Source organism: Aphelocoma coerulescens, chromosome 1A (assembly GCF_041296385.1).
Source record: "Aphelocoma coerulescens isolate FSJ_1873_10779 chromosome 1A, UR_Acoe_1.0, whole genome shotgun sequence".
NCBI classification, from domain to species: domain Eukaryota; kingdom Metazoa; phylum Chordata; class Aves; order Passeriformes; family Corvidae; genus Aphelocoma; species Aphelocoma coerulescens.
In genome coordinates this window covers 57,213,423-57,237,869 of record NC_091014.1, presented here as the reverse complement: position 1 = coordinate 57,237,869, position 24,447 = coordinate 57,213,423, and the positions used below count along the sequence as shown (strand labels likewise).

Sequence of the window (24,447 nt, the reverse complement as noted above, 5' to 3'; positions counted from 1 at the left end):
CCCTGCTACTTACTCTCAAAAATATTAAATACTTAAAGGTATATTATTTCTTTCTCTGAATGTGGCACTTTTTTTTTTTGTTCTGTTCATTGGACTGCTTATCATAAGTAATTTTATCCAATAGGTATCCGGAAGGCAAATGGTTCCACATGTTATTTGATTATGTTAGCATATCAAGGTTGTTGTTTGGAAATTTCTCTTCTGGCTGTAGAGGAACCCTAGACACCCACTTTACAATAAGTGAAGTGCTGGAATGAGACCTTGCCTTCGACTTTTGGATGTAAAATAGGCCCTGATAAAAATATCTGCATCATTCTGTGTATTCTTTACCACATGTCTTAAGATCATTTTTGGTATGTGATTTTAGTTCAGAAAGGTTTCCAGATATGTTATGTTTTCCACATATCTGAAGGACCTGCTTCTTTTTTTTTTTCACTCCTGTTTTCTGACTGTGGATAAAGAGCCCACATTAAAGGAAGGATTCATTTAAAATTTTAATTCCTCCTATCTTTTTAATGGTTTTTAATGTTTCTCTGATAATATCCTGTAAACTGCAGGCTGCACATGAAATGCTAGAAATTATCTCCATGAAATGTTTGATCAGTAGATTTATGCAGAAAATTCTTTTTCTAAATAAACTGTCCTGGTCAAGTACACCTGGAAGCTAATAGAAATACATCATTGATTTCAGTGGAGCTAGATGAGACCTTCAATTATCCTTAACCTTTGGTAAATGTAATGCATTAACTCTGCTAATTAAATTGCATTGCTCCTACCCAGGCTTTTGAAGACTTCATCACTTTAAGAAATTACTCTTGCATGCTCTTGACTGAGTTCTGTATACATGAGCAAAGGAGAGCGCACACAATTGCTGTCATTTGTGCCAAAATAAATAACTTCCACAAAGCACCAGAGCTGAAAGTTTAAGTTACAGGACCACTGACTCAGCTGGGAAGGTTAATGGGAGTGCATCATATGAAATCACTGTTTAGTCCAAAAGAGGAGGAGAAAGTGAACTTCCAGTAGACCAGTGTGAGGAAACGACTCCACAACAACTGCCAGGAAGCTCAGAAGATTCTTGTATTGTCCATCAATTGTTTTGAGTTTGGCTTCAGTGCTAACAGTGCCCTAAGTATCTGAGGTTGCATCGTATGAGCACATTGCTCCTTATGTTTGGTAATGATATTCCCTACATCCTTAACAGTTGAGTTGTGTACCCCCTTTCCCTGGATGATCATCTTGTGTTTTAAATGGTGTGACCATGTTGGTACAACTTGTTCTGGTAATGCAACTGATACAACCCACTATTGTAAATATCCCACTAACATTCCTGCTTTTGTAGTATAAGCTTCTTTTAGCTACAGTATCCTCTCTTTATTTTTCCAATCCAATTAGAGGGGTTTTCTTGGAAGTATTTGACTCCTGATGCGTTCAGTTTCTTCTTTACACATTTGTAACTCTGCTTTTCAAACTTAGGAGGTTGCCTTTCTTTCTTGGCCCTTGTTCCAGCAGTGGCATTTTTGACCTGCAGAAATTGAACTGCCCTGTAAAGTTGAAGGTCTCCCACTAGCACTGTGGAATACTTCATGAGGTAGTAGAATCTGTGTCGGTTGAATCATCTTCGGTTGAAATAGGATTGACCTCACTGGAAGGAGACTCGTGTTGAGTACCCTATATGCAAATGTATATCTAGTTCCATGCACTCCTACCCACTGAAGAAATTTGCAAACTTCAGTAAGTCTCGAGCCTCTGGTTTTGCTGTCTGAAAAGTGTCAGCAGTTCTGTGAAGTTCTGCAAAATGGGGGAGCAGTCTCTGCTTCAAGTTTGCTACTTGTTCTTGAGACCATTCTGCAGTTACTTGACTGCAATTTGGGTTCTTCCATAAGTATTTTCTTAAGACAGGCTTTAGTTAACATCGCAGCTTTTTGTCAAGTGGAGAAAAATAGTGGCTGTCCTCTGGCCAGCAGGTGATTTTTAGGTTGCTCAGGTATATTTGTGATTTATAAAGATTTTTAGGACTGATAGATAGCTTTGTTGGCATACTCCTTAGGATTTCCAGATCTATTTTTTTTCAGCTTTCAGATTTCATTATTCTTCCAGTAGTACATATGTTGTTTATCCAAGTTCCTGCTGGCACTTGTCTTCAGTCTGTATGTGCTTGTGGGTAATTCCTTAGCCTTTGTGAGCTTACCGTGCTTGGCTGTCTTTTGACTGTTGCCATAATAAAGACTTCTGTGTCACTTCTTTGGCAAGGTCCTAAAGTTTAGTAATCAAATTAATTTATTTAAATAATTAAAAGAAAGTCTTCCAAATGACTTAGAGAAGTCAAACATTAAAGATGGGATTTCCAGAATGTATTGGGTTTAGATGTCTGGGAGAAGCAATGTATGCAATAACCCAAGCTCTCTGTAATAAATCCAGGACATAAAAGACAGGCTTTGAATAGGTTTAGTTATAATCATCTGTATTTCATAATTCCCCGCTTCCTAATTACTTATCTTGATTTAAATTCATATCTGCTCCAACCAAGCATTATTGTACACTTCATCCTTAGTTATTAATCTCTCCACTTGCATCCCAGTGCATGCTATGGTTTGTCTTCATTGAGCAGGACTTTCTCTTCTGAAGCTCATGCCAGGTAGAACAAATTGTCTCTCTGTCTTACTTGTTTTCCCTGTCTTTTTACTTCTCATCAATACTGTCTTTTAATAACATAATCACTTTCAAAATATTTGCAGAGCTTTTCAAGTAGTGTTGTATTATGTCATGTACCCATGGCACTGGATCTGGTTTGGAGACAGATGTTTTCTCTTTAACTGATATAGCTGACCCTGGAAAACTAAAACAGCTTTTTTAATACCTGAATCTGTTGTGCTCTTCCTTCTTCCATCTCCCCAGTGGATTTCTGGATCTCTGAGATTAGTAATTTGATGCAGAGGGCTCTCATTACATGAGAAGACATTCCTTAAGGCATTTTGGGTCTTACTGTATAAACTGATGTTTTATTATCTTACTGAGCTCCCTCAGGTTGTCGTTATCTGGAGGCTTTTCTCCATTGTGGAATTTCTTAAATCCTGATTTATTTTTCCTTCATTTCTTTTCATGTGGAAACACTTAAAGCCAAAAGAAAGTTGTTGGGTTTTTGTAATAAAAATAAAAATCCTGTAGTGAATCCATGTTTTGAGGTCCTACTGACTTACATTCTCCTGAACAGAATTGAATTTGGAGTGTTATGAGATATTGCTGACTTAAATAAATTCTACAGAATTTGTTTGTTCATAAGCCTGCCATAATTGGTACTCTTTCTTTTAAGAGATACAACCCATTTGGAGATTGAGCCTTTCACGCTTCTGGGCGTCTGTGCTGGGCTGATTCCGTATCCTCACCACAACCAGTCCCCAAGAAACACTTACCAGTGTGCCATGGGGAAACAAGCCATGGGTAAGACTTCATTTTTTATTCCTCTTTGAAATGTTATGTAGTTTTTGAAGCTATGTAGCAAAAGTGACAAACAGAAAATCTTTCTTTCCTGGTTCACAGAAAAAACTTTGCTAGGAAAAGTGAAAGACCACTTCCCTAGCTTTGAGACAAAAAGAATTTACCTCTGAAAATTGAAAAACTTAATGTGAAAAAGTACCTGTGAGGTTTACTTCATAAAGACCGTATCTGCAGATCTTAACACTTAAAAGAAAATTTTAATAAACTGGGACACTTTTGCTTTTTCTGTTGGGTTTTGTTGGAAATCATCCTGACTTTCAAGTTTTCAGCATATCTGCAGGATTGGCAGAGTGGGGATTTTTTTCTCTTTATGCTGCAATGTGCTGTGTGTTTCCAGACAAAAAAGAGTTAAAAAGTGTTCTCACAAAGAGAGACAGAGCACAGATTGAAGACCATTTCCTTGACTGGTTGAGTAAGTGTCCTAAAAATAAATGTATCAGTAGTTAGCATTGATATCAGAGAACAAGAAGAATCAAGTGTGAAAGAGAGTGGTTAGTTATTTGAACACTTTCTGCAGCCATAGTTTAGATTTTGGGCTTTTGCTGTTTTGCATGAAGAGGCTGAGTAATGGCTCAGCAAAGTGACTGAAACAAAACTAATTTTCTGATCACTTATTATTTCATTTGACAATGTCATATGTGGTCATTAAAACCCAACTGTTTTGTAAATTTGCTGTTGGGGGTAATTGACAGCAGATAAGTTCTAATCCTTTCTTTAATACTCAGCTAAACCAGCATTAAAGTGTCCAAGCCTATGGCCTGTGATCAAGGCAGAGTGAGTCCCAAGGAGAGCCTGAGCAGTCGTACATCAATTCAGACAGCTGCATTCAGACTGGTGCTCTACATGCCAGTTTCATGCCTTGAATTGATGGCTTCCTTGCAAGTTGGGAGCTACAGTAGCACAACTCTGTGTCATGAAGAAACTGCCACTTCAGTTAGGTTTACTAAAGCATTTATTTTGTGCTGTGTGCTCAAAGCTGAAACACTGCACCTTTTGTGAGACTTCTCCATCAGAATTAATAGCAAAGTAACTGCCTTATGCTGAACTGTCATGTTGAGCGCATGAAAATGGCAGAAAGTAGCAAGACATGTCCTCTATTTAATTTTTTTTTTAAAGGGTGGGTGGAAAGAAGAGCAATGCAATCTTTTTCCTTACAGTTCTCCCCCATCCCATTATCTTTCCCCCACCCCTGAGTCTCTATTTTATGACTATTAGTCTCAGAAGGTTTGGTTAGTTACCACACACAGTTAAGCAGGATCAGTGTGTACAGAAAGCCAATTCAGTATCTGTGGAGTTCTTTTGTAGTTTTCTGTGTGAAGGTTTTTTTCCCGTTTTGTTTTGAGTGTCATTTGCAATTCATTGTCTGTGTTTTCTGAGGTTGGTGTATTCAGCTGCTTTGACCCTAGGTCTTGCACATTTAGCTCCTTGGATACAATCCTCTGACGTTCCTGCTGACGCTAGGAACACAAAAGCCATTGAATATCTTGAGCAATAAAAAAAGCCTTTGTTTCAGTTTGTTATGACAAAACACCTGACTCAAAGAATAAGCAGCTAGATAAAAGTAAATTTTAAAAGTTGGCACATGACTTGAGCTGTATTTTGCTCTGTCTGAAGTGTCTGCAAACACCTGAAGCTTTTTTTAATAACTGCTTTAAAAAAAAGTCACAATGAGTGGCAATATGTAGGGGCAGAGAAGATTTTTTTGTACACTTACCGATCAGATGAGACCTAGACGGTATTCCTGAAACATTGCACATACTTTTTTCTGTTTATTTTGGTGAAGAGATGTGATGTAATGCTTCAAACTCCAACCTTTAAGTAACCATCCACTTTTTGTGCTTTCTTTCCTTATACTGAAATTGCAGAGCAGCTCCTCATCCAACACTGCCATGTGGAAAGTCTCATGTCCAAGTCCTCTGTGTCACTCCCTTGAGTGTCAAAACCTGGAGCAGTGCAGGGAGTCTTGGGGTTCAGGCTGGGAAAGGAGAGCCTTGTGCTTGTCAACACTGACCCATCCCCTCTGGCTGCATCACAGGGCTCTGCCAGCTGCTTTGGACAGTCTTTTAAGTCTCTCTTTTTAAGCAACATCAAGCTAGGAAAAGGTGTGAAAGCACAAGTAAATGGAGAGTGGACAGCAGAGGTTCCAGTGAGGCCTGTAATCAAATGTCCCTGACAAGTGTTAGGTCCTAAAATATCAATGTTTCCTCAGGATAGCATTACATAGCCTGAAAAATACCTCCCTTTCATGGGTACATGAGTCATCTTGTTAGAGGACTAGGGCTGTGCTGAGTGACCAGACTGGATTTCAGTAAAATTAAATTGAAATTAAATCTCTCACTTTTGGCATAGATAATTTACCATATGTTGCAGGTTGAATTGTAAGACTGAGAGGAAGTTGGCTAGTAAATACAACAGCAGCTGCAAGGACCTCAGTTGAACGTTCACATTTCAGTGCAAGGTTAACAGTTGTAGCTTAAAATCTCAGCAATATTTAAGATGAAAAGACAAGAGTTTGTACTGTTTGCATTTAATGTGTTGGTGAAATAACGCTTAAGAGGATCAAAGGCTTCTACAGTTAGAGAAATAGTTCTAAATTGAGCTTTTTAATTCCATTAAGACATAAAAAACCAGTCAGTTTTACACATTGTACATCTGTGACTGTGTAAAAGCCTAATATGAGGAATGAAAACATACAGTTTTCCTGCCAGTAATCCCCCATATTGCACATGCACATGTGCTGCTGTGAAAGTGCTGGTGTGGGTACACAAAGCAAGCTGTACACTCAGAGCCCTACTGTGCACTGCAGCTTCAACCCAAGTGGCATAACACAAGTCTTGACTAAGGAAAGGAAGGTTTGGGTGTTGATTGTTACTTTAGCCTCTGAAAGAAAAGGAAGTATTTGAGGGGACCAACGTAAGTGGGTGAGAGCTTTGTTGTAGAAGCTTATTGTGAAGCAAAAACTTTGATATTACAATGAAAAAGCCTCTTACTGTATCATGTACATTCTGCTTTGCTTCTGTGAAGTAGGAAAGTCCTTTATATGATGCTCTGCCTCACACTGTAGCCAGCTGAATGCATTAAAATTGAGTTGAGAAGATAAATATACTTCAAGGAACTGAGTCCTGGGGGTTTTTGACAGTTGTGAAAGCTCTTTGGTGGACTGAGAGTCAGAGTCCTCCCAAATTTTGTACCGCTAGCCTAGAGGCAGAGAATCTAAACAAACCTTAAAGCAAAACCAGCTGTTGCTGGTCATCACAGCTGGATCTGGGTGTGCTGTGGCCACAGCTCTGTTCTGCCACTGCTCTTTGAGGAGTGTTTGTGCTCTGCGACACGATCTCGTTTTGACACCTCTCCTCTCCTCGGTAGTAGGCACAGAGGTACTGAGGCAGAAATGAGCCAAACTACTCCCCCCCAACCCCTCTAATTTACCCATAATCTTTTTAACCACCCCTTAATCTTTCTACTTTGAAAGGAGTATTTCTAATACTTAATTGTCCGGATCACTTAATGCATGTACTGTAACAATCTGTCTGACCTGAGTTGGAGTCCCCTCCACAAGGTTTATCGCAGCATTTAGAAACTGTACTTCTTCCTTTCTTGCTTTGTGCTCATATAAAAGGACAGAATCGTAGAAAATCCATGGTGAAAACAGAGGAAATACAGAATTAGAGCAATTCTTTTCTTGGCATGTGCAGTAATAGCCCTTTTGGCTCAAGTAGATTGATTTCTGTGTCCTTGTTAATTTTGATTGTACAGTTTAGTGTTGTAAGTAATACACCAGAGAATTGGATTAATGCTTATTTTAGCTGGCTGTTTGTTCTGGTGAGTTCTCAAAACTTTCAGCATCGGAATAACAATGCCTTGTTTATGCTAAATATCAGTAGGTAGTGTTTTTATAGTGGTTATTTCACACTAAAGGATACTCAAATGATACTTAAAAAGAAAAAAAAAACCTGTCAGGAAACGGAAAAAAAGGAAAGAATGCACACGTGCATTCACAATGTATCAAGTACTGAGAAAAGCAAGAAAATGGTCTTTGTTGTATCCAGGTCAACCTTGTGTGTTTTGCTTTAACCAGGGCTAATTACCAATGAAAAAAATTGGTTCTTGCTGTTGGGCTAATTATAAATGCGAGTCATTGTGAGCAGGGTTTGTTATGGTGAACTTTAATTATACTTTACTTTTGCTTGGTTGTTTGGCTGGAGCAAACAAGGGCTCTGTTCTTTCAGAGAGAAAACAGAAATAAAGCTAGTGACTTCCTTCATTTCAGCGCCCACACAGAGGGCTCGTCCTAACACACCAGTCCTCTGAAGAGAGCTGCTGCTTTATTTTAAATAAGCAGATTGTGGTTTGAGGCTGTGGTTTGTTAGCCCAGTTTAGAGAAAGCATTATTTGTCTAACCATTAAATCCTAGCAATTAGGAATAATACTGCTGATATATGGCATGCTTTTTGGCTAATTTATTTAATTTATGCTCTAGAATCACTCTCTAACCAGTGTCTTTCCTGCTAGGACATCTGTCATTGATATATATGTATATGTTTTCCATTTGATGCAGCATTCACCTCCTGAAGAATAGCCTGAATACAGTTCATTATTGAGGCTCAAAATCTCAGTAATGTCAGTTGCTTCTGGCTCCCAGATAGTAGCAGTTCTGTTAGGCTTGTCTGAACTGCTGAGAAAAATGCCAGTTTTGAAATACGTGAAACATTTGTAAAGAAATCATTTGTGTTACCTGAAATATGTAAAAGTGTCATCTGAAATCCTTGATGTATAGGGGACTTCCACAGATTGTTACTGGGGTGTAAAGGACACCCTTAAAGTGTAAAAGATGGGTAAAACTGGTGCTCCAGACCTCATCCTGTCTTAGCATCCCTAAACAGTGAACCATAGCAGGTACAGCATCTCAGAGGAAAAACAAAATTGCAAGCGTTTTGAAAGTGAAGTTTGGTGTGACTTTCTCTTGGAAAGAGTTCTCTCAACACCAGGAAAATGTACCTATCTGTGAAACATTTAAGCTGAGCTTCACTGCAACCTATCCTGAAAGGACACAAATTACTCATTCTAGATACAGAGGGGGAAAATGGCCTAAACCTCTTAAGTTTTTAATTTGTAAGTATATTTTCTTATCTGTATACTAGGAAAACCAGGGGTTTTGAGTCAAAAGTAGAATGGGAACAATGTTTAATTGAATTCTAAGATAATATCAGAGATAGTGGGGCCTTCACGTGGTGGGACTTGCAGGGTGGGACTGCAGAGGCCTTCAGTGTTGAGGAATCCAGGCCCTACCAGCTTGTGTCTTACTGGAGACAAAAAAATACTTTTCAAGGATGATTATCCAAGAAAAAGACAGAAAAGCAACTGCTAAAAAGCAAGAGGCAAGTAAAGCCTGTCAACTCTGCCAGATTTTTCTTGTCTTTTGAAAATGCTGTGCCCATGTCATTGAATCTACTTTCTAGAACCAGGGGAAGTCCAGGCCAGCTGTAACAGTTCATTTTCAGTCAGTAGCTGTTGAGCTCTCTCCATTCTTATCCTTGGGAAGGGTAGACCTGTTGTGGTTTAGGAGAGAGAGCTTAGTGCCAAGGACAGGATAGGTCTTTGGAAATGGTTTTAGAGTTTGATTTTCTAGACATTTTATGTAAATGGGAATTGCAAGTAGATGCATGTAAGATGTGAAGCTGACCTCCCTAGTGAGCAGATTTGTGTTCAGATGTGCTTCCGGGCTATGTGAAGTCTTCCTTATACACTGGCTGCCTTGACCTTTCCAAGAAAGCAGCCAGACTGAAATTGCAGGAGAAAATGGAAGGGTTTTGAAAGACTTACATCCTAAGCACAAGTACTGCAGAATATTTAGCACTTAAAACTTTAAAATGTTAACTTTTCAGACTGTAGTTTCTTAATTGCTTAGAGATCTAGCATAGTCCTGGTACAGCAAACTCCAATAACATATGATTGCCTTAACTTTTGTTCTGCTACACAACGGTTTATGTTTCCCTGCTGGGTGTTAATTATTTTTTCCTCAGATTTCAGGAGACACTTTGGCATTCTGATGGGACAGGGCCAAAAATTTCAGTCTCAAGCTGGGAGGTCTATACAAAGGGTTGAATTCTGAACTGTAAATTTAAAATTAATTTCATGTAAAAAGACAAATATATTACGAGTGGACTTCTACTGTAGTCTTTCTATCAATGATGCTTCTAATTTCAGAAAATAAATCAGACTTGGCTGCTGCTAGTGGTATGCTTTGTTAATACTTTGTCACATTCTAACACAGGCTGCTGTTGAACTAATTATTGCCCAAAAAAGGAAGGAAATGTGATGTTGAAGATGAAGAGCTTGATCCACAGTTTCTCTTGAACTCAGCAATAGTCTTTCTGTTGATTCTCATGAAATTTTGGATCAGGTCTCTGGAAGACAAGTTGAACTCCACAAAAAAACCCAAACCTGGTGGCTATGAGAACAATAAAAGGAAACTTCATACTTGCAGCATTCAGTGTTGTGATTAAAAAAACCCATCTTATTTGCATTTAGTCAAACAGCTTTTATTTCTTTTGTTGTTGTACTTTTTATATTGATGTTTACGTTTTTCCTCTTTAAGAGAAAATGAATAATTCTTCTGGAAGCTTAAATTAAGAAACTACGTATATATTTATTTAAATATAGTAATGTAAAGTTGTTTTGGTTTGGATTCTTTTATTATTTTTCCCCTTCTTTTCTTGAAGAATTTCTGTGTGATTTTAATTAATTTGCTTTTTGGTGATTTTTTTAGCCAAAACATTTCTAGAATAGTCACTAATGTTCACTGCTTTTGTTTTTCTTTTACATGCAGGTACTATTGGATACAACCAAAGAAACAGGATAGATACTCTGATGTATCTGCTAGCCTATCCACAAAAGCCAATGGTAAAAACAAAAACAATAGAACTGATTGATTTTGAGAAACTCCCTGCTGGACAGAATGCCACAGTCGCTGTGATGAGCTACAGTGGCTATGATATTGAAGATGCTCTTGTCTTAAATAAGGCCTCTTTGGACAGAGGTACGATCCATCAACTCTTTCCCACTTCTCCAGTGTGTGTTCCAATATATATTCTAATAAACTTGTTTTCTCCTTGTGTTATCCTTTAGTAACTTTTATTGCAGTTACGAGCATTAGATCTGCAGTTAAGAAATTGAATTCCCAAACTGCTTTGAATGCTTTTGTTTGTTTTCTGTATTAGTTTTCTGATTGTAACTCCATGCATACAATAGTGTGGTGAAGTTGCCAACATGCATATAAACTTCTGAGTCTGGATATTATAAGACAAAAAGGCTAACTTCTGACCTCAAATAAAAAAGTGTAAATACTTAGTTTACCAAAAGCATAAGGCATGAGTTAATCTGTTCTGTTGGGCTTGCTTTTTAGATGGTTGCCTGAACCTTTGTTCATTACTAACAGAGAGGTCTCATTATTTCCACCAGTAACAAAAGCAGTAGATGAAATTAGACTTGTGAATGTATTTAGGAAAGGAATACAACCCGAGGCAGTTTGTATCTTTGGGAGCTTGGTGTTCTGAGGGCGCAATAGCAGTATTGCCTACTTTCTGAGAGAAAATAATAGTATTGTCTAAAGCAAAATAATCTAGTGTTTATGCAGAGCCAAATTAATTAACCTGCTTCCTTAAAATACCAAATCTGTAGTGCAGTGTATGTACTAAAAGTACATAAGTACCAAAGGGAAGGTTAACTAACAGAGGCCCATGTCTGTGTAGGTCTAGCCTGTCTCACTCTCTCTACACTTCTTCAGCACTTCGTGTAAATGCTGCTGAGGGCTGGAGGAGAGTTGCCTGAAAACTTAGTCTCTCTTCTCTCCCTTTTCTAAATAAATTCCTTTGAGAGCAGGCGTAGTGCAGTGATCAAATTGGTTTTAGTTTCGGGTGGCCAAAATCAGATTCTTCCATCACTTTATTCCCCCCCTCCCCAACTCCCTTCCTCCTAGTTGCTAGGCAGCAATAATAGTATTCCTAGACATGTATCTTTGGCATTAATGTCTGCTGCATTTAATTTATGCCTCCTTTTCTAAAACAACAACAGGCATGATTTAAAACTGAATGTTTTCTTTTCTGGTAGACTGGTAACATTTAACAGGGACTGTGGTGCTTGTCAGGAATTACTTGACATAATCTAAAGATATAGATGTACTGTATGTGGCCACAACCATCTTTCAAATGAACTAAAATAATGCAGGATTATTAGCAAGCCTTGCTCTTGGCTCTCTGTAATTCTAAATGTGATTAAAGTCTTTAGTATCGTGGTTAGTTGCTGTACTTGTAGAGAAATTCCAGAGATCCTACTTTTCTCATCTGAAGCCCAAAGCCTGTTATTTTAGAATAACAGGTAATTCAGAATTCTTTCAGCTGAGGGAAAAAAGAGTAGTGGGATGATTATACTAAACACTTGGTCAGTACTCTCCTGGTAGACTATCTTATGCCAGCCACAAACACGAGTAAAAGTTCAGGTTTCTTAGACCTTGTGGAAGGAAAAGGTGCTGCTCTCCCCCTGTTTCAGTCTCCTCTCCCATGTTACATCTTCCTGGAGACCACAAAAACGATTCAAGAGAGTCAGTGATTTCAAGGGAAATGATGTGTGCATGTATGTGCAGAGATACAGAAGCAGATTAGCACAGCTCAGGATTAGACTGTAGTGCATTGTCTAAAAAAAGTAGCATACACGATCTGATGTTTAAATTGTGCACCACTAGGTACCCATGTACAACGTTATGCATATTCAAGCTAATGAATAATCTAACTAATGAAAAATATTTCATATTCTGTAGCTCAGCAGGTGGATCAGACTTCTTGGTTCATTCTGATCATGTGTTCTAAAGGATCTTTGAACTCGTAGGCAGATGAGTTTGTGTTCCATTTTAGGTTTCGGGAGGTGTCTTGTGTACAAGAATGCCAAGTGTACACTGAAGCGTTACACAAACCAGACATTTGATAAAGTGATGGGGCCGATGCTGGATGCAGCTACCCGTAAACCAATCTGGCGCCACGAGATTTTAGATGCTGATGGTATCTGCTCTCCAGGTAGGTCAGACTGCATGTTCACTCATGGCATGGTCATTGTCTAAGTGGAAATTAATGTTCTGTCAGTATTTCCTGTGCACCTTGTTTTATAGTTAGCGTTTGGGGAGTTTTTTTGTCTTGAAGATGACACCATTGTAATGGAAAATTTAAAAAAGTTGGTTCCTGAAAGCAGCATGTTACCAGTCATTGATGGGGGGTGGGGGTGGTTTATGCATGAAAAAAGGTAGCTTTATACTTAATTAGAAGAGTGAATCTTTAATAATGTGAATCTAGTGAAGCATTAGAACTTGCATTGTTATATTCCCAAACTGGCAAGCTTTTAGTACTGTAGCTTTATCCTGTTTGTCTGTCATGTGCTGTTGTTTTCATAAGGATAGAGATAGATTTCTTATTATTTTGATTTCATGTATCAAAATCTCCTAGCAAGATATCAGTGAATGCAGTTGTTTGAGGAAGTAAAACCTTATGGTTTTAACACTTTAGAAAGATGTTTTGAGAGAGATAAGAAAATAAATAAATAGAAATACAAAGATAGGTGTATGACTTTCCAGCGGTAATAGATTTGAGAAAGAATTCTCCCATACTGTCATCCTTTAGTTAGAAAATGGGTTAATAGATCTGCTAAGATCTAGCAAGAAATGTGTCTTAAAGGGCACTAAACTTAATTCCATTATAGTAGCACAATTGGGTCAATTTTGCTCTTCAACACATCACAATGGAGCTTTCAAAGTTAATTAAGAAAAAAGGCAAGAATCTTCTGAAGTATTGGATAGATAGGACTGGGCTGGACTCCAGACTAAGACTGTTCTCAGCATGTAGGTAAAAACCTATTTGAGATAGTTCATGTGGACAGAAGAGAAACAGGCTGAAGTTCAGTGTAATTTAGTGGAGGAGGTGGGAGGTAGGTACTTGGTGTGCAGTTGTATCATTGGGCATCTTACTGATCTGGTTTTCAATGTAAAGGGCAGGATAAGGGAATGGAGCAGGGAAAAGCTGTGTATGACACCAGTATCAATAGAAATATGTAAATGCAAGGAGAGATTGAGAGTAGTCTTGCACAGCTCATTGTGGAATGATGGGCTTTCCCAAATTTAGGTGTGAATTTCTAAAATTTATCCTTTAAAGTGTTCCCTGTTAATTTTCTCCATACTTAGAGCAGATGACTTCAGATGTTTTTGTGCAGTCTTTTGACCCAGGGTATGGTGAATAGCTGTTCTCATAGTGCACCCAGCATACTAGCTGTTTGGATTTGGTTTATCAAAGAAAGCTGGTTTAGTGATTCTCTTACCATTCAATATTTAATAAAATAACAGAGCATACTTCTTGGGCATATTCCTTCCAGTTTGTCTTCCATCTTACTTTTTTTTTTTTAAAGCTTGAAATATATTTCTAACACAGACACATTTTAATGGTGCTTTTTCTTCTTGTTCTCTGTAGGTGAAAAAGTAGAAAATAAGCAAGTCCTTGTGAACAAATCTATGCCAACTGTGACCCAGACACCTCTGGAAGGAAGCAGTGTGCCTCAGCAGCCACAGTACAAAGACGTACCAGTAACGTATGTTGCAATATAACTTTAGAGCTGGGCAAATTACATGAAGGAGAGAGGTGTTTGAGAAAATATTCAATTCTAGAAAACTCCCTTCTTCAACTATAACTATATTTGGCTTTTGTTTGTTTAATGGAAGATCAAGAAATTTGCAATATATGAGAAAGTTTTTGCTGTCAAGGAGAGCCCATGTGAAAAAAAACATACCGTGTTCTTTACAAGTTCAGCTTAATTCTCCCTTAGTTCCTATTGTAGCTCTTAAAACTTTTCTTTTCCAGAAATATGCTGTACTCTGAAACTTATATATATATATATAATCTTTTCTCCCCATATATAAGTTCCATAAAGATTACAGTTTGGTCAGGAGCCTACCAAGTTAGTATAATACAGATAGTTGTCTGTAACTTGTGTTTGGTTCATAGAAGTAAAACTAATGTTCTGGCTTCTTTTACTAGCTACAAAGGCGCCACTGATTCTTACATTGAAAAAGTAATGATTTCATCAAATGCAGAAGATGCTTTCTTGATCAAAATGTTGCTGAGGCAAACCAGACGTCCAGAAATTGGAGATAAATTTAGCAGTCGTCATGGGCAGAAAGGTAAAGGACACATTTAATAAAAATAAATTCATGTTGTATATGCCTACTATACATACATAATATCATCATGTATGTTTCCATTGATTGGTTCAGATCTTTTACGAATACAGTGATAGAAGCCCATATCCCTTTTTTTGATTAAGTTCACCTAATTTAGCAATGGTGTTACTGAAACAGAGAAGTATTGGCAAAAACAACTCTTGGTTGATCTATGAATCTGGAAAATACAGGAATTGCCCATTTTAAACAAGAACAGGTTTTGAGGTTTGGTTGGGCTTTTTTCCTAAGTGAGAATTTGGGTTTAGGTGATAGATTTGTCAGTGGGTTATCAAGGGAGAGACTGGAGAGATTCTGAATGGACAGAAAAGATGAGAGATGAAACTGAAATGTTTGCAGGTCGGTACAGACATTCTGCTCTAAAGCCAAGACTGCAGGTAGATAGCTCAGGACCATGGTGTAAAAGGGAAGCAAATCAGGAACACAACTAGGAGTGCACCAGCAGAGAGCAGAAAGAAAGGGAGAATGTTTTTTAAAAATACCCCTGGGACATGATCTGGAGCACCTCTGGATCTTCAAACCAAAACCTGAAAATAGTACCTACTAGGAAGCTGTTGGTGGCATGCAGTTCTCAAGTTCTAATGTTACTAGGAAAATGAAAACCTTCTTCCATATCTGCTGAAAAAAAGCAGTGAACTCCCTTTGACCTGAATGTAAAAAAATATGAGTCTCAGATCATCCTCTGAATCTCAAAAGAGTTGGAAGAGTGTTAAGAAAGAAGTGACTGAAAACAGTTTGACTGTAACCAACTTAAAAGCATGTTTTGTTCCTATTGGTGTCAGTGTGGGACAGGTTTTGACACGTTCTCATCATTCTGTACTCTTGGAAAATGGAGATTGGTAGTACTTGCAGCATGACCTTCTGCCTTAGTGTATGTGCCATGCTATTACCTGAGCATCGTAATCTTCTTAAATTTTTAGGTCTTTTTTTGGCTTGAGAACATTCCTTGGTCTCTTGTCAGATGTGATGGAGAGGCAAAGAGGTTGATATTACCAAATCCTTTCTACTGCAGCCTGTACACCCCTTGTGATCCTGTCTTAGTAACTCCTAGCCAGGTGTAACTGAAGTGAAAGGCTGCATCCGTGTCATGAGATACAGAGCTAACCACAGTAATCCACATTTCTGTAGCGTCCAGGTTAGGTGGTCAGGACATCTACCTACAGCAAACCTGTCAATCAGAAGAGGTAAAATGGGTGCAAAAGGCAGTAGTTGATCGCAGTGACAGCTGTTACTAGATGTTGCTTCAAGTTTGTGTGTTATCTGTTAAGAGTACCTAATACTTGCTAATACTTTGTCAGTACTTCCAGCTCTCTCCCCACTTGTAATTCCACAGTGTCTTTCCACAGACCCACAGAACTGGTTTTTGAAGCTCTGTATTTTCAGGGAATGCTTCCTTTGTTTCTGTTGTTATTAAGGAAGAGAAACTCTTCTGATAAGCATTGAAATATTTTGATTGAAATATTTTGATTTTATATTCAAGATGGTTTTTAATCTAAAAATACGAAGCTGTTCCCACGGAGTCCCCAGGTGATTTGGAAACCAGTACTGTTGAAGGTTTTAAAAAAGTAAAGATGCAGCCATGCATACTTGACTTTCCTTATAAAATTGAGTCAAGTTCTTGCCCTACAGCCTTATAGAATAGTTTTGGTAAGTGAGAGGAGGGATTATTAGCTTTAGAGGCAAACAGAAAGAGTCGAGCAATTGGAATGGTTCAACTGCCCCATTCTTTCCTTTTCTTAAGGAAGATCCTCCTCCAGGAAAATTTTGTATAGATTCTCTTTCAAATACTTACTTAGTCTCATAGACGGTGAAGTTGTGCAGTGCTTAAAAGCCTGTGAGCACTGTTAGAGCAACACCTATTTCTTGATGTAGCTTTGTCTAATTGGACTCTTCTCCTTACAAGTGGTATGCATTTTAGCATTTTAGCAGCAAGTTATTATATAACAGTACAATCAGTACTGTGCAGGACAAATTTTCTTATAGGAATTTTTTTTTAAAGTATGAATTACATTAAAGAAGCCTCTTGGTTAATCATGATAAATATTTGTAGGGATTTGCATGAAAAATTTAAGCAGGTTAGGTTTTTCTCCTAGTTTAAACTATTAAAATGCACCTATTTGACATAGTTGAACAGAATGTAAATAGAACTGATTTTCATATCCCTCCAAAAATTAATAAAAAGAGTGCTCCACAAATGTAGAACCCATGAGTGGAAGAATGACAGAAGGAAGCAGAATTGTGTCAGGTAGGCTGCAGTATGGCTTTAGGGTGCTAAGGGCCTTCCATATGACAAAAGGAACATAAGACATCTAACAGACCAGAGCAAGCAACTACCTGTGGAAATCCCAGGGTGATGAAAAGCAATATCCTAAATGCTGTAGGAAACTTTAAGGGCACCTATAATTATGCCTGGCATTTCATCAGGTTAACAGTGGCTGATCACCCAGTGTCTGTGCTTGGGACCTATAGTAATAATAAGCCAAACCCATCAATTATTTAGAATGTCGCTTTCAGCTTGGTTTTGGAGATACGAGCAGGAACATTGCAACAGAGTTACATTGTTACAGAGTTTGCAGGCATGTGCCTGTAGCTGTCCTGTACATCAATCTGTAGTAATCCCTTGTGATCAGAGGAGTGATCATATTCCAAATTATTACATTTTACTAGGACTCATTTACTAGCCTTCCTGGCAATAAACCTCTCAGTTCACTGGCTTGTAGTGCATTATAGAAAAAGATGTAACACTAAACAGGAGAAAGAAGAAGATAACTTTTGGTAGATACTAAGAAAAAAATACTGACAAGAACAGTGGAGTTCACTGTTTTGCAGCTTAACTGTACAATGAGGAAGCCAATGCTGACAATAGCAGAACTGGAGAAAAGGCATGAAAAGGAAAGGGAGAATCTCCTTTGAGAGCTTTTTAACACTGCATCTAGTACCATCCTCTGACATCAAACTGGGGGAAGGATCAGTCATATCAGAAGAATATAGACAATCATGAAACAGAAATTATAATACTAACAGTTTAACTTCTTCTATTGAGAGAATTTTTAATTAGCTCTGAATTTATTCTCTCGTCTTGGTCTGAATGCAGGTGATTACCACTTCAAGTTTAATTTGTGACTGTTATCTTTAAGCCTGTCATAGGGCCACTTAAACATGTAATGAGCTTAAACTAGCAAGTACCTTGGTTCAGTGAGAAGGAGGAAAAGCATATGTCTATCTGCATTGCCGTCTTTTTTGTGAAATATTTTTATTTTCTAGAAGGAATGCATGAAGATGAGATTTGATTTCAGGGAATCGTAGTAGTAGTGGGTTCTAAATAATGAAATATGTGCAAAATAAGAGATTGCACAAACCATGTCTCAAACTTTTTGATGGGCTTTTTCCTGTATTCCAAATTGATATGTATTTCAAAGCTGTGCTTTGTCACTGGAGCAGAAGGAAGCAGAGTAAGGGAATTAGAAGGTGTCTGGGATACAACAGATTAAATCTCACAAACCAGCTTTAGCCTTTTGTTACAGAAAAGCCTTTCGTTAAATATGTAGGTAGATTTTGTAGGCCTGTGTAATAATACAGATCTATGTCACTGCCTCTGTGTTTGCTGCCTTCTTTGTGTCCTCTCACATGTCAACATGGTATTGGCAAGGGTCACCACTTCTGGCCTGTCCACCACACCCTCTTTTCACGTGCGTCCGTGGTTTAAGTACACTCCTTCCAAGATGCCTGGAAAAGGTTGCCTGTCCTTCAGTGCCTCTCAAGAAAGAAGTATATGGGGAGAAGGAAAAAAACCCAAGCAAATGAGGCCACCATGTTGTCTTCTGAAATGCAAATATTTTGCTTTATTTTAATGTTCATCTTCAAACTGGATGTTGCAATAAGATCTTTGGGTCTGGGACTGTCTCTATAGCCTGTAAAGTCAGTAAGCTTCTAGTGTCTCACAGATAAATCCCCTCTGGTAGTTGTCCTGAACTGCAGGACTCTGTTTTCACTGTGTTGCATCATATATTTTCCAGAAGGATAAAGAAACTTTTTTGGTTAATTATTTTGTTGTTTTAATCTTGTATTCCTCAAGCAAAGTCACTTTTCAAAGCACAGAAGGCAAAAGGATTGTTAAGCTAAAGAAGCTTCATCTGAGTTCCATACAAAGTAAATTATTATATTTCCAGATTTCCTCTTGCTTTGCTACAAGTCACAATGAGGAAAAAGTTGGGCTCCTTTGATGTGAAAAAAAGCAATATAACACTTCTCTGAAAGAACATTTCTCAGTCTCTCATGTGAAAAAGGATTAACACCTCCAACAAAGGTCCTGTAGATCACAGAACTAAGCAGCAATACTGAACAGTATTCCTGAGGAGTGGAAAAACTGTATTTAAGCAAGAGATTGTTTGAACTGGCAAACAGAAGCTTTTTAATAGCTGAAGATCTAAGATAAAGGATTAAACCTTTCTGAAGTATCTGCACTTAAACAACTCTAAAGACAAGGAAGCAAGTTTAAATTCATGAAAGATGGTCTTTGTTTTCCTAAATGAACCATGTTCTTTAGTGTCAAAACAAAATCCATTCACAGCATTATCAACTACATAAACTTCATGACAATACCACTTGTCTACCAAAGCAAGTCTGACTTTGCTTACTTTCTGAAATTTTTACTAGCTTGATCATCCTCCATCTGCTTGCCTAATTTCATAGCAGAGATGAATTTATCTTTTTCCTTTTAATGGGCATTTGTACAGTACAGATAAGCAGAACATTTAAAATGAAATGTTAGTTTTAAATGGCTACTTGTGTCATTTCCCCCCATGTTATAAGTCAGACTTAGTACTTTATCTCTAATAGAGCATCAGTGGTTTTATAGCAATTAAATGGTTGAAGTGGCATTAGAAGGAATTTGCTCTTAATCGACTGCAGGAATGTGGGATGATTAGTAGTTATTAGGCATCATGGAAGGTAGGGATTTCTTGCCATATTTTTATCTTCAGAAGTTGAATTTGAGAAAATGTCAGAATGCCATTAAAACTTCCCATACTGTTTGTTCTATTTATTTTTAACAAAACTGCTGCTTAGCTTGCTGTCTTAAGAAGAAAATAACTGCATTTTTTATCTCAAGCAGCAAACAGGTAACCTTCTGACCTTTTCAGTAAATCCTCAACTGAACCTCTGAAATTAGGGTGATTTAGCATTTTATGGCACAGAATAAAAATCTCTAATTCTGTTTCCAAATAGTGTATCCTGAAAACACATTTTATTAAGCTCTTGACTCATTCAGCCATGTGTATTTTGTAAAGTTCCTATGGTTATTGTTTTACAATAGCTGCTTCCAGAAGCATTGTAAGGGTTTCAATTAATCAGCTCTTTGTGTGCTTCAGACTATGCAAATTTATCACATCAGACCATTCAGCAGCTCATGGGAAAGCAGTGTACAAACTGTATTGTCTTCTAGCACCTCCTCTCATTTAGAGTGATGTTTTTAATAAGAAAACTAATCAAGTTTACTTATGCATTATTTATCTGTTAATTTTAATTCTGTTCTTTACCTCTTATGTCAAACGGGATGTAGCAAGTGATATGATAGATCAGTGAATGATTCAATACTGAACAAAGCTTATGTGATGCAGCACTTTTTTTTTCTTCTAGACTTCTTTTATGCTTAGTTAGCCAACACAGTATGTAATTAGAGAGTTTTGAAGCAGCTGTACATTTTTTGTTCAGCCTTACTAATTTTTGCAAATCTGTCACTTATCCGTAACATACAGCGCTGCGTTACAGCTACAACTTTGCTTAATTATGTGACGTAGTCTTATTTCTCAAGAGTATTTCCAAATTCTGGCAAACTGGCAAAGCTAAAATAGATGCCTTTCAAGTCAGTTTTAGCTCTTTTACCACCATATCATTAGAATAAGTAAACAAGCACGTTTAGTAATGCGCTTCTTTTTATCTTGCTGATAGAAACTGGTATTGCTGCTGCTTCTATTCACGTCGTCTCCTTTGCTTCTAATGTCCCTCCTGCTGGTAGTAATTAGTTTTCTATATTAGGTTGTTTTGACTTATTTGATGATTTTTTTTTTTTCATTTGGCATGTGTGTGTATAGAAGGCACCTTATCGTGGCCTGGTGAAAAACTTTCCCATACTGTTGTGTTCTGTCCCTGCCCCCTCCCGGCCGCCCCCCTTCCCCCTCCGCGCCGAACCGAGGTTTTACAAGTCTGGCTGCGCTCGTGTTTGTCAGCAAACTGTAAAAGCAACCACACGAAAGGTACCAACTCTGGAAACCTGAGTTTCTCCTGATTAGGGAAAGAAACTCAGACAAAAGTACAGGGGCGAGGGGCTCTTTATGCTGTCAGTGCCTTGTGGAGGTACATGGGTTTGAGATGCTGTCAGCATTGATGCTGATAGCGTGTGTGGGGCTGGGGGCCATCATGCGTAGTCAGGGGGCTGTCATTTATTGGGTGCCATACAATAGCATTGAAAAACACTGCCTATGGCTGTTTTATACTTGTATGTAAAACCACTGTGAATGTCTGATTTAAGGTTATTCTAATTTAAACTGTTACCCTTGCATTAAGCTGCCATGCTTATTAATCCACTTTTTTTTTTCTTCTTTTTCATATCATAAAAGAATTTCTTAGCATTTTCACTGATTTTCCCTCTAAGGTGACATTACAAAATTTATACACAAAAGGTTTTTTTCTTAAATTTAATTTGTTGTTCAATTGAAAGGAAATGAGATGTAGCAAGTTGCTAGATGCTTTCTTGCTCAAGCACATAACTCTCTTGTTAATCCACATTAAAAAACACATTTTGTTTTTTGTTTTGGCTGCAGCCTTTTCTGGTTGTTAACACTTGATTCTGGTCCCAGATGAGACATCAGAATGTATAGGTGAGAGCCATTCAGGCCCACTGCAGTATAGAATTTAGTCTCAAGTTGTATTGCTTGATTTCAGATGCAGCATATAAAAATTGCTAGAGGGAGGGAAATGAATGAAACCAAATTATTTTGTATGTCCTCTTATGAATGCTGGGGATCAATTTTCATGTGATGTCTAAATCAGTAACAATTAAGAAATACTAACCTCTAGTAAGAGCCACAGAGCAAAACAGTCTCCTAGTTCAAGTGTGCCTTATTTATGAATATTGTACGGGGAGTAGTTGAGCAGCTCAGTTGTGAAATGCAGCTTGTACTTGAGCAGGGTTTAGAACTTGAGGCTGTTTTAAATCCAGCCTCCACTCCTTTACTGTTTTATTAGCCAGTTGCAAGTGATAATTCCACTTACATGGATTAATTCACTTGATCACTTTTTTGCAGCTGTTTGCTTGCCTGGTACTGCTCTACTGCAAAAAAAAGAGTAGCAAATTCAGGAGCTTAAAGTGTAGACCTGCAAGCATTGGTCTCCTAAAGAGCTTCTGAAAGTAAGCAATTGCAAAATAAAAGCAGGTTTACATTTTGAAATAAACTGCAGTTACTTGCTTTTAGAAGTAGCACTGTATATAGGAAAGGTGTCTTTCAGCTTTTTTAACGGTTGAATGAACTTTCTTAAAACATAGGGTACGAAGAAGTTTCTCCCTGTCCTCTAAATACACACAGACATGCTATAGATCTGCTACAGGCTCAGCAACTTTGTAAAATGTAGAAGCTTAGAACTGAGCCTTTATAGCTTTCCCTTTTTTTCTTTTTTCCCTTTTTTTTTCCCTCTCTGTAAAATAGAAACTTTATAAATGGCCTAGTGAGCTTCACATTGCTGGATTCTGTCTAAATATTTTGTTTTTAACTTCTAAGCTCATTATGCTGTCTTTGTGTTAACTTGTATTAAAATCTGTCAGCTATGACTGGTCTCATAACCACAGTCAGCGGACCAGAATAAGTTAATTATTTACTTGTGTCACTAGTGCTCTTCATCTAATGAAATGCACAGCTGTGTTAGATCTGCAGTTGGGTGTGTAGGTCCTATTGTTACACAAGTCAGCGGAGGGTAGAAGCCGCTATGATGGAGAGCCCTCAGTTCTTTCTGGTGTTCTGCCTTTCTGTGTCGATTTCATGGATCTTTTATCATTCACTTTCACACAAAACAAACAACACAGTGGCTGTCTGCTATGGGAACCAGCTTGGCATATAAAAGGTTTTCAGAGCCTAAAGTAATTTTAAGTTAGCTAAGATTTAATTTTTGGCTTACAGGTGCCGTGAAGTCCAGATGCAACATAATGCTTTCTTAGAAGTAAATGCAAATAAGGCAGAATGCATGCACAATAATACACATATAAGGGAGTATTTATGTATAAAATTTCAGGACAAAAAAAGCTGTGCAAGGAAGAGATAGTGGGTTGGTTTGAGTTGGGTTTTTTTTATTTTCAGCAAATGATTCCTGCTTGGCAGGGAGGGCTGGAAGGATGTTATTGATTTATCACAGTAGAACAATGAAAATTAGTTTCAATAGGTTTAAAAACTAAATACAACAGCACACACACCCTTGCCCCAGACGGTTTTTTTTCTGCTCCCTTCCCCCATACTTACCATTCTCATTCTATTAACTACTGTCCCATACACCTATCCCTGTCTTGCTTGGACAGTGGAAGAGGAGCTCCCTCCTGAGCAGACGCCAATATCCCCCTGTGAACTGGCTGGTCAGGGGATGCCTTTTTAGGGATGTAACCAGTACCCTCAGTCTTCCAGGAGCCCCCTCCACTCCAAGACTGTTCCCAAAGCGTGCTCTGGCACAGTTGCAGCAGGCTGATCTCAAATAGCTTGCAGACTTTTTCAGCTCTAAGGGCTTCTGGAAGAAATTGTCCAGCTGAAACAGTAGCTTTGGTTCAAAGGAGTATGGGCTTAAGCAGCTGCATTTTAGCACCTGAATTTGAATGTTAGATCCCTTGATCATTTATGGCTGCAGTATGTTGATCTGCAGAATTTACTATAGAAAGTTGTAAGGGTTGGAAGGAAAGTTTTGAGATGCACGATAGACCATTTTAAATGAGTTTTCGTGTTCCTATTTATTCTTTCTGCAATAGTTTTAGAGTTTGGAGGATTTTCTTTGTTTTATATCCAATACTGATAGAGACTGAAAAAAGCCTCCAAAACTTTTAAAGGGACAGTTTGTGTTCATGGACTGACAAAGTAAAATCAGTCTGTGGAGTGGATTGTACTTGGTAATTCATCGATAGCAGCCTTTGCTCAGCAAACAGATGTTACCAGAAAAAAATCTTTGTTGTTTTTTTATTCATTTTCCGCTACTTACCTCTTCTCAGTCCCTGTCAACGTCCCATTTGATATGTTTTTATTGACAGTATTTAGCAGGGATACATATGATAAATAAATTTCAAATCAATAATAATTTTGTATGTCCAAAGATGTAACCTAAGAGGCCAAATTTCTTAATTATTTTCTTTCAGGAAATTATAGCATCAGCTTTAAAAACTAGGTCCCCCTTGAGATATTCCAGTTTGACTGGATAGAAGTTTCTAGTTGCTTCTGAAAATAGGACCCAAAGCTTTCTTCCCTAATTTGCTCACTCACAAATCACTGGGAGCATTATGCAAGGGTATGCTAATTTTGTCAGTCCTGTCACAAGGGCTCTCCTCTACTCTGCAGTTTGGGAGTACTGGTCATGATAATGAATCCGGGTAAAAAGTGATCCATGAGAAAGAGAGGAGGAGGAAAACACTGAAGAAAATCTGGTGATGAGCGTCA

The 24,447-nt window shown here is 38.0% G+C and overlaps 1 protein-coding gene across 1 annotated transcript in view; it reads left to right on the top strand.

Moving 5' to 3' along the window:
- POLR3B (RNA polymerase III subunit B) overlaps window positions 1-24,447 on the top strand; it is a 75,542-nt gene that overhangs the window by 34,350 nt on the left and 16,745 nt on the right. The window contains exons 19-23 of the mRNA XM_069002948.1: window positions 3,314-3,441; window positions 10,328-10,537; window positions 12,408-12,566; window positions 14,004-14,121; window positions 14,568-14,710. Coding sequence (XP_068859049.1) covers window positions 3,314-3,441; window positions 10,328-10,537; window positions 12,408-12,566; window positions 14,004-14,121; window positions 14,568-14,710 — 758 coding nt within the window. The remainder of the gene's footprint in view (window positions 1-3,313; window positions 3,442-10,327; window positions 10,538-12,407; window positions 12,567-14,003; window positions 14,122-14,567; window positions 14,711-24,447) is intronic.